This window comes from Corythoichthys intestinalis, chromosome 5 (assembly GCF_030265065.1).
Source record: "Corythoichthys intestinalis isolate RoL2023-P3 chromosome 5, ASM3026506v1, whole genome shotgun sequence".
NCBI lineage: Eukaryota > Metazoa > Chordata > Actinopteri > Syngnathiformes > Syngnathidae > Corythoichthys > Corythoichthys intestinalis.
This window is the reverse complement of record NC_080399.1, coordinates 61423432-61434016: the sequence shown is the minus strand read 5'-3', so window position 1 is coordinate 61434016 and position 10585 is coordinate 61423432. Positions and strand designations below refer to the sequence as shown.

Sequence of the window (10585 nt, the reverse complement as noted above, 5' to 3'; positions counted from 1 at the left end):
GACATCCATATGCCTCAGTGGAATCCAAGTACATTGGCATCAATAGAATTGATATACATAGCCGTCAATGGCTTCAGTGCACTGTAAATTCCATCCGAAATTCCAATGGAAGCGAATGGGACATTTGAACCAACGTTGCATCCCATTAAAAATGAATGGGAAATCTTTGGCAAATTTCCGGGGAACAGTAATTTTTTTCCAAATTCTGTATACAACGTATATGCCCCTCGTCATCCCAGAATTTTTGATGTCCAAATTATGTGATTTGGTCAAAAATTGTAGGACTAAATTTGATTTTTCTTCCCCCAAAAAATCGGGTGAAAATCGGCGTTAACAGGCGAACGGAAAATATTTCAGGGTCGTTCAAAAAATTCCCTGCGTCACGTGAAAATTCCGGCCGTTCTGATATTTGAACGGTGCCAATCGGTCAAACATTTCGGGCTGTGCGGTGCGCCGAAGAAATCCCATTTAAAAAAAAAACAAAAAAACAAACCAGAATAACCCTATCTGGGTCTTTTGATAATTACTATTTACATGACTTACTCCTTTTTCCTGCTGTACATGATCAATAGATGGCACTTTGAGTCTTAAAAGTGGAGTACGAAGTACCATCGAAGAAGAAAAACTAACTATTATAGATTGGTGGAAAAATGTAAAAAGGTCAATAACATATTGAGGTGCCTGTCAGGGAGGGATTGGGGAGCAGCGAGAGCTGCCTTACTCAATATATATCGGGCGATCATGAGGTCTTCAATTGATTATGGGTGTATGGCTTATGCCTCGGCAGCGAACTCCCACCTCAGAAAGCTGGAGGTGCAACAAGCGCACGGTCTGAGAATATGCAGTGGAGCTTTCAGAACGTCACCAGTCGCAGCAGTACAGGTGGAATTGGGGGAGCTCCCTTTAAGACTTAGAAGATTGAAAATTATGCTTGCGTATGGGGTGAGTGTAAGGGGCCATGGAGACACACATCCAGTAAATAAAGTGCTGATGGACAGGTGGGAGGACATAAATCAACAGAAGATGACCTTCAGCGTGGTGGGGAATGCAGTGGCAGAACTGGCAGGGCTTAGCCAGTTGGAGTTCGGCAAAACAGTACCAGTGTCCAGTGTTGCGCCCTGGCTATTCACGATGCCAGTGGTAAATTTTGGGATCAAGGAAGTGATCCGGGAGAGGGGAAACCAGAGTATGGTGGCCGAGGAGTATCTGGGACAGAGGTATGGGCAAAGCGTTCTGGTATTTACGGACGGGTCGAAGGATCCGGAAACTGGACGTACTGGGGCGGCGGTACATGTGCCGAGTTACAATGTGGACATTAAAACGAGGTGTACGGATCACTTGTCTGTTTATGCAGTGGAAGTAACAGCAATTATAATGGCACTTGGTTGGGTTCAAACAAATAGGATAAAATTGGCAGTGATTGCTTTGGACAGTTGGTCGGCGCTCACGAGTATTTTAACCATGAAGTCCAGTAGACTTGACTTAGTATTTGAGTCGCACAGGCTACTGTATGAAGCACAGAAAGGTGGGCTCAGGGTGGAGTTTGTGTGGGTCCCGGCGCACGTGGGGATTGAGGGAAATGAGGTGGTGGACATCCTGGCCAAGCAATCGCTGAGAGCACCGGGGATAGAAAGGTGGGGCGTCCTGAGTAGAGCGGAAGGGAAATCCATTATTGGGGGCTACATACAAAAGAGGTGGCAAGAGTATTGGGAAGCACAAGAAACGGGGAGACATTTATTCTCAATACAGTCACAGGTGGGTGTGGGAAGGAGATTGGGGAGAAGCAGAAGGGAGGAGGTGGTGTTGAGTCGAATGAGGATAGGGCACACGGGGCTAAATGATTCGTTGCATAGGATAGGAAAACACAAAGATGGGAAATGTAAACACTGTGGGGAGCGTGAAACGGTTGAACACATTCTAATGGTATGCGGGAAGTATGGAGAGCAGAGGGATCGGTTCAGAATGGTGCTGCACCAGGCAGAAGAGACATTTGGGATGGGAAATGTTCTGCAGATGAAAAGGGCCAATATTCAAAAAGGGCTAATAAAGTTTCTCAGGGACACAGGGCTGTTGGACAGGATATAGAAAGAGGGTAATTCATTAGTATTTAATTCGGTTGTTAGTATTTCATTTGTCCAATTTTCTGGCTCGGGTTTTGTCTACACTCTGGGTGTGTTTCACTGGTTGTCAGGAGGGATTACTTTTAGTCTGTAACTGCCTGATCTCGTACTAAACCGTCGGTCCAGTAGGTGGCGGTAATGCCCCACGGCACCGAGGGGTTAACTGCCAATAAACAAAAAGAAGAAGAAAACTAACTATTTCCGGAATGTCATGTTTACATGTCATTCGGTGGAGACGGGAGAGATGCCTTCGTGAAACAAACGATGTTTCTAGAGCTTGGATTTCATAAGGTAAGCTTTGTAACGGGATGCATAAATGCTTAGCAAGTCAATTTTCAGGCATCCTGGCACTTGTGTACTGAGATTGTTTCAATATCAGTGTCCAAATGTAAACGCTTGCGTTTGCGAAAATATTATTTTGCGTTGCACTCTTGCGACCGCAAAGACGTCACCTTTTTGGGATTCCGACTCATAGTCCTTATGTCCTCTTGTGGCATGTTCTGAAATTATCCTTACAGAAAGTGTGTCGTATCTGGGCAAAGTTATTTATTTTGCTGCTGATAACATGGGGGAGCCACCACTCAAGTTCACAGCCACTGTGGTAAGCACTTGGGGAAAAAAATTAGAAGTCATGTTTTTCACTCATTTTTGCTTGAATCCCACAAGGCTCACTATAGTGTCACTTTTTATTTCATTCAAAAATTCTAAACAGAAAAAGAGTTATAGGGGGTAAAGTGCACTAATAATTGGCCCAAAACGGATCAGCTCTGCGCTCCTTCTTGTTCGATATGGTAATGGACAGGATGACAGACAAAGTGAAACAGGAATCTCCATGGACTATGATGTTTGCAGATGACATTGTGATCTGTAGTGAGAGCAGGGAAGAGGTGGAAGAGAACTAGAGGTGTTGAGGTTTGTTTTTGGAGTGTCGCAGAATTTTTACAGATATGAAAGTAAAACAGTCTAAATTCTTGGTTAAAAGCAAAAACGGGCAGTTATCGTACATTTCACGTAAATATTTCAAGCAAAAGTTACATGGGAGGACAACATGAAGAAATGGCTAAGTGTCGCCGCAATAAAAATAGTTTTGTATTTTATTGATTTAATGGCAGTGGATGATACGTAAAAACCTGGTGAAGAACTACCGAAAGCGTCTTGCCTCTGTAAAACAAGGGCTTTTGTACTAAATATCAGCACTTATGGGGTACAAATACTTATGGACTCCAGTAAATTACAAAAAAAATATTTAAAAAAATCATACAATGTGAGTTCCGGATTTTTTTTAGGTTAAGTCTCTATAAGTGGAAATGCATCTATGATTTAAATTTTCAGACCTCTACCTATTTTCTAAGTGGGTGAACGTGCAAAATCACAAGGGTTGCAAATACTTCTGCTCCTCACTGTGTGCGCCACACCATCTATTATGTTTTCTATGATACTTGCAACATTTTAGTTTCACTGATTGTTTTCTAACACGTTTTATTTTACAGATACAGTATCTACGAAGGATATTGCATGTGCAATTCCTGTCATATAGTGTTCTTTCAAGGTCTCAAAATATACAAGTTTCATATATTGTACAAATTTACTGAGGATCGTATATGTGGTTTGTGTGTCACATGCTTTACATACAAGTTCTGACAAAGTCTGAATTTTGAAGGCCTTGGAACGGACTGGGGCATTTACATGGAAAACGCGTCTCTACTTACGGAATTTCCACTTTACAAAACTACTTCCAGAATCAATTAATTTTGTAAGTAGAGGTACTATTGTATGTGAAATGTGAAGTTTTTTTTAGGACTTTGCCTAAATTACATCAAAGGTCAAGTTGTCGGGGTCGAATGTTAAGTACAAGTACATGAAGTTCTTGTCATAAAGATGATGTACTGAACATTTAATAAAAAATATTTGGTCCAGAACATTTAGAATCCGCTACACTTGATCACAAAAAAAAAACAATGGGCTTTATCCTTGTGCCATTGGGCCAAATAGTCGTTCCCATTTTTCCCTATAACTTAAATTAATTTTTGAATTAAATAAAAAGAGCCATCAGTGATTCTGGGAGCCTTGTAGAATGCAAACAAAAAATTGTGAAATAGATGACCTCTTATTTTTTGTCCAAGAGCCAAATGGAAGCATCAGTTGTCTTTTTTTCCCAAGTTGTAATATAAATGAAAATCATTACTGTTATCATGAGATTATAAAATTAAATTCGATGGTGTAAAAAAAAAAAAAATCTGAATAACTACACTTCCAAATTTGCATCGATTGTATGAAATAATTTATTGTAATGCTCAAGAACCCAAATTTATTTAAGCAGCACTAGCTTGTTTGTCTGCAAGTATGCCTTGTGAAATGATGCAAATTCGTTTAAAGGAATTTTCATCTTTAGAACTTGTTAAATTGCTTCTGTATCAACAGGGATATCGGAGATCCAGTAATTACATCAGATACTGAGAAACCATGAATAAGAAAAGTAGATGCCAAAGGTCATCTGAAGTGTCACAACAGAACAGGAGAGTCAATGAAGGGAAGAAACCCCGTGGACGTAGACGGCAAACCCAGAAGAACATCCACGTGACTGCAGGAACATCTGCCCTCCATCATGAAGGTGCCACAACAGAGTCTTATCTATACTTTGATTAACAAGTACAAGCTCTCACATAACAAATCCAAATCCTCCAGTAAGTGGCTAATTGCTTCATAGCTTTACTGGTGGAAACCATTTGAAAGTTCATTCAAATTGAATGTAAAATAATAATATTTAATCAGTGCCATTATGGAAATTTTGAATGACATAATAGAACATTAAACCATGTTTTATCACCAAATGTGATACACGAGAAGAATTTTAACATTCATTTACTGATTTGTGTCATGTTTAATCCGTATAGGACTATCCACAGCGATCTGCAGGCTTTGCCATGGAAAGTTTTCCCCACGGAGTCTTCTGTATGCCTTCAACAAATGGCCTCAGGATAGCATTAATGATGAAGCATATGCTGCCACCCTGTCACCTCCTTTATTCCACGTTGACTTCCAGCGATTGGTTGGAGTGCAGTTGGACTCGGACCCTCGATTGTCAGAATATGTTTGTAAGAAATGCCACAGCAAGTTTTATAAGTGCCACAATATTCTAGTCAGGTTTATGCAAAGGGTCAATCACCTGCCTGCAAAGGAACACAATTCTAAAATCAGGTAAGACTTCAAAACATTTATAATAGTCGTGATAATCTTAAAGGGAATTCGATTTTTTTCCCTCCACTGTTACGATAGGTCAAAATGAATGTGTGACCCGGATGACGTTTGTCATTGATGTGATTTCTGAATTGAATCACTATCGGTTTTGTAAGGCAAACAGCTATGCAAATGAGTAGATTACAAATTTGGGACAGTGTGATATCACACAGCACCTTATTATGCACGTGGCTACCCGCATAGCGCGTCTGTCCACTCACCAATTGCCCCGTAATGTTTTAATATAAACACATGATCACTGGTGCACCCACTCGCCAACGGTCACTCCAATTTGATCCAATCAGCCACATATTAACTAGAGCTCGTCTGTTTAGAGCAGGGGTCGGCAACCCAAAATGTTGAAAGAGCCATATTAGACGAAAAAAAAACAAAAAAACAATTATGTCTGGAGCCGAAAAAAATATTAAAAGCCTTAAATAAGCCTAATAATGAAGGCAACACATGCTGTATGTATCTGTATTAACTACAGTATATTAGCCTACTATCAAAATGACGAAGTCGGCTAAAAATACATAATGAGCCTTCATTATTTTTCGTTTATTTTCCTTGCAGTGCATCCAACGCACCATGTGACTACTCTGTTGTATGATGCCACCTCAAGTTTAACTTCATTACACTATTAATGACTTGTTTCATTGCTTTTATGAAATTATAGAAATGCAATAAAGATATCCGATTTTTATGTCATTTTTATTTTGAGGTTTTGAAAAACAACAAATTGAACATGCATAACATGCCCTTTAGCTGGGCATGTCTTTTTTTTTTTTTTTTTTTTTAATGATCTCGGTTTTGTTTTTTAAGTCTGCAAATAGGTGTTCTGATACGTTTAGGAATGTCTCCTTCATGTACTAACCATCTGGGAACGGCTTTCCACTCATTATTATCTCCCTGTGTATGTACACCATCCACTCGCCCTCACTATCCCCTTGTGGGGCCTGCGCTTGACAGTGACGTTTCGTTATTCTCGCTATATGATTGGCCGAAGAGTTGAAATGCTCTCCAATAAAATGCCTGTTTAAAAATGATCCGGTTGTTCTTGAATACGTTGGCTTAAAATTTCCTGTTTAAAAATGCATATGTAAAGCAATTGATGATATCACACACACAGAGTATTATTAACAAATGTGAAAGTTATATAAAAGACCAAACGTGTGCGCACACATCTGTCTCTCGAATGTGGGCTTTTTGGCCCTTGGGACATTATGAGGAGAGTCCTGATGCTGCATTCTCCTGTCTTTAAGTAGTGGACAATGTCCTCATATTAATTGTCCATGGTTACAGAAAAAACCTAACAGTTCGTGCAAGCGTTCTTGTGACAGACGTTTCTGCGTTTTGTGGGAGAGCATTTTGACTCTTCAGCCAATAATATAGCGAGAATAACGGAACGTCATTCTCAAGCGCAGTCGAGCGTGCGTTGCAGGCTATGACGCAACTCTTCGTTGACAGAAATGTTGAAATTTAATATTTAATCTACACATTTTAACAGCATTGGAAAACTTTAAGAATGTTTGTGTCATTTTTGTCCTCCTACAGAAATCATATCAAAGCAAAAAATATATTTTCCACAACCACTTTTTTCCATATTCAAACATTTTTGAAAATGCTCCAGGGAGCCACTAGGGCAGCAGTAAAGAGCCGCATGCAGCTCTCAAAACACGGTTTGTCGACCCCCGAGTTTAGACAGACAACCAAAAAGGACCCACTAAAATGGCTGGAAAAGGACTTCCTGGGCAATTTTAATGTAAAGTGTATTTCAAACCCAATAGTATGGCATCAAAAGTTTTAAACAAAGGAGGTCAAATACAAGGTCACCTTTAAATACAGTGGTACCTCTACATACGAAGATGATTTGTTCCAGGATCTTGTTTGTAAGTCGAAATGGTCGTATATCGAGCAGGATTTTCCCATAAGAGTACATTATAATTCTATTAATTCATTTCACAGCCCGAAAACCTACACTAAATCCTTAATAAATACTGGTTGTACTATTGCGAATAGCAATTATGCAGAGCAAAACAAATAATGAATAAAAATCGGAATAATAATATACTATAATTGTAGTGATAATACCTGTAATAATGTAACAAATCGGGTTCTAATGTGGCAGATGTATTTTTGCGTGGTGTACCTGAACGCACCGAGTGGTTGACGTGTGAGGGAGGATGATTTACTTTCACTTTACATGTTCAGCTGTGACGGACAGTAGGCGTGTTGTACAAGTTCTGAAATAAATGATCAAAAGCCTAAGGAAGCTGGTGATTTCTTTGGCGATGTTACAATAATAATAATTGTCACCTTAACTTAGAGAGACTGGGTGAACAGAGGAGGACCGCCGAGATCATAGATCATCTATCATTCACGGATGTGTACCCTCACCTTTTACTTTAATCACCACGTTGGAACCCAGGTTGTTTTCTCTCACAAAAAATCCGCCGTGCGTCCGTCTTGCGGGAAAACAAACTGCGGCGCTATGGAAAATCATGTTCCGAGCATGTTGTCGGATGTAGAAACAAATGGCGAATCCAATTTTACGTCAGATGTCGAAAAGCTCGTGTGTCCAAGTGATCCTATGTCTAGGTACCACTGTATGTGAGTTTACAATTGACATGTCTATTTTGATTGTACATTCACAAATATCTGTACTTGGTGTTTTTTTTAGGCACAATCCAATTTTCTCCGACTCCTTAATAAAAGATATGTCTTCAAGTAAGAAAAACATCATCTGTAAATCAATATTGTCCATGAGAACCTCAAAGTCAGTTCAACAATTTATTACAATCTGAGACATTTTTGTTATTTATATATAAAATATTTTTTTTCCCACTCCAGCTTCACCACCCTTTTCTAAAGATGCTGCGTGCCTTCACAACCTTGTGTCCTGGGCTCACCATCACGGAGAGGCTTGCAAATCTTGCCCAAATCTAAAGGAGGTGCTTGAAGGGCAGTGCTGGGGCTCAGTCAAAGCAGTGTGGTGTTGTGTTGAAGGGCACAGCTACACTATGAACAAACAGGGCACTGTCGGGTATGGATATATGCTCAACCCAGGAGAGAGTGGAAATAGTGGCAGAGAGATTTTCGAAGCGGTGCAGTGTGACGAAAGGGGCTCGGTGGAAGCGGCAACCTGTCAGGCTCAGCTGATTCAGAGCCCAGAGATGGCTGCCTGGACCTGCAAAACGAAAGGTGCAGTTGAATCCAACCAACCTTTACTAAGTTCATCTTTCATAATGAAACTCAACAATTTTTAGACAGCAGTGTTTTTTTTCTTTAAAGCCCACAAAGTTTCCTGTTCTTTCTTGTTTTTAACATCTGTCCTGTTCAGCTGCTGAGACATGAAAAGTTGGAATGAACCGTTTTAATAAGCCACATGGGTGTTCAGTGTACTCCCACTGTGGTTGTTAATATTGTGTATTGAGAGAAACCTGCTGGACCAGAAAGAGTTTAGAGGGGACAGAGAGAAAAGAAGAACAGATATAAGTTGGTGATAAAAAAAAAAAAAAAAAAAAAAAAAAAAAAAAAAAACAACAATAAAATTTTTAAAATAAAACAGCGTTCTTCTCTTACCAAGAAACCAAAAGCAAAAAGGACAGATAAAAGTTTGTGAACAAGTGAGTGCACATGCAATTTTAATAGTGTAGTAGGGTTTCCAATCCAGTGGTACCTCAAGATTTGAAAGCTTCGGGACATGAAAAATTCATTTTACGAAAAGTTTTAAGAAGCTTTTTTCGCTTCCTATTAAGAAAAATTATTCAGCTTACGGAAGATAATACAGTGGTACCTCTACATACGAAGTTAATTCGTTCCAGGACCTTGTTTGTAAGTCGAAATGGTCGTATGTCGAGCAGGATTTTCCTATAAGAATACATTGTAATTCCATTAATTTGTTCCACAGCCGGAAAACCTACACTAAATTCTTAATGAATACTGATTTTACTATTGCAAATATCAATTACAAAGAGCAAAACAAATGATTTAATAAAAATTGGAATAATTATATCAGTAACAATAATAATAATAATCACACCTTTAATAATGTAACAAACCGGGTTCTTACGTGGCGGATGCTTTTTGCTGTACCTGAACACACTGCGTGGCTGACTTGACAGAGTGAGTCTTAACTTTCGTTTTGTTTACTTGCTGCGGGGTACACTAGGCACAAGTTGATGAAATAAATGATTAGAAACCTGACGAAGCTGGCGATTTCTTTGGGGATGTTACCACAATAATAATTGCCACCTTAACATATCAAGACTGGCGAACGGAGGAGCACCGCCGAGATAGTAGCCTACAGTCTACGGCTATGTTGTTGAGCCATGTCACGGATGCGCACTCCACGCTCATATTTTTCTATCATATCCATCTTCATGTCAATGGTAAGCAATCAACTTTTTCCTTTTTTTTCCACCACTTGCAATAACATTGTTGGAACCCATGTTGAGTTCTCACAAGAAAATATGCTGTGCGGCTGTCTTGCGGATAAACAAAGAGACTGCGAGTGCGGTCATAGATCGTCATATTTAGAGCATGTCGCCGGATGTAGAGTCAAATGGCGGGTCAAATTTTACGTCGGATGTAGAAAAGATCGTGTGTCGATGTACCACTGTACGTACTAACTCCCGCGCCATAAACATGCCAGTACTGTCCTCGCTAAAATGTGGGTGCTCAGTCTATGCTAGACAGCGAGCTAAACTCTGAAAGTCAGTAGTGCTGCCTTTATTTGGCTGTTCCTGACATCAATGCTTTGTAGAGGGAAACAAAAAATTTAAATGAAATAAATCAGTCTTGTCCTTAATAACAGACATATCCACAGCAACGTAAATCTAATCTAATACAGCAATAACACCCATAATAGCTTGCATTAGCTAGCGTCTGCACATCCTCCAAAACAACGACACAATTTGCTGTTAAGTTTCCGATGACAAGTGAAAACATCAAACAGTATAAAACATGGTACATAACGGTGCTGCCTCTGTAGACGTTAGAAGCATTGAAAGTTACTCGTAAGCCTGAAATGGTATGGCGTCTCTGTAATTCACTCGGCTACATGACTTAGCGTGCGTAAATGCGTTCTTCTTCGCATGCAGATCTATAGCACTACGTGCTCTAAGGTATTTGCATCGAAATCAAAGGTTGGAAGTAATGCGTTACATTTATTCCGTCTTATTTACTTAACTTTTTGAGAAAACTACTTCTTAGAGTAGTTTTTCCAA

The 10585-nt window shown here is 39.6% G+C and overlaps 1 protein-coding gene across 1 annotated transcript in view; it reads left to right on the top strand.

Moving 5' to 3' along the window:
* The first annotated feature begins 2317 nt into the window (after positions 1-2317).
* The window catches only part of znf276 (zinc finger protein 276), a 93649-nt gene continuing 85381 nt past the window's right edge, over positions 2318-10585 (top strand). Inside the window, exons 1-5 of the mRNA XM_057836687.1 lie at positions 2318-2411; positions 4542-4731; positions 5015-5318; positions 8038-8084; positions 8208-8558. Coding sequence (XP_057692670.1) covers positions 4584-4731; positions 5015-5318; positions 8038-8084; positions 8208-8558 — 850 coding nt within the window. The 5' untranslated portion in view covers positions 2318-2411; positions 4542-4583. The remainder of the gene's footprint in view (positions 2412-4541; positions 4732-5014; positions 5319-8037; positions 8085-8207; positions 8559-10585) is intronic.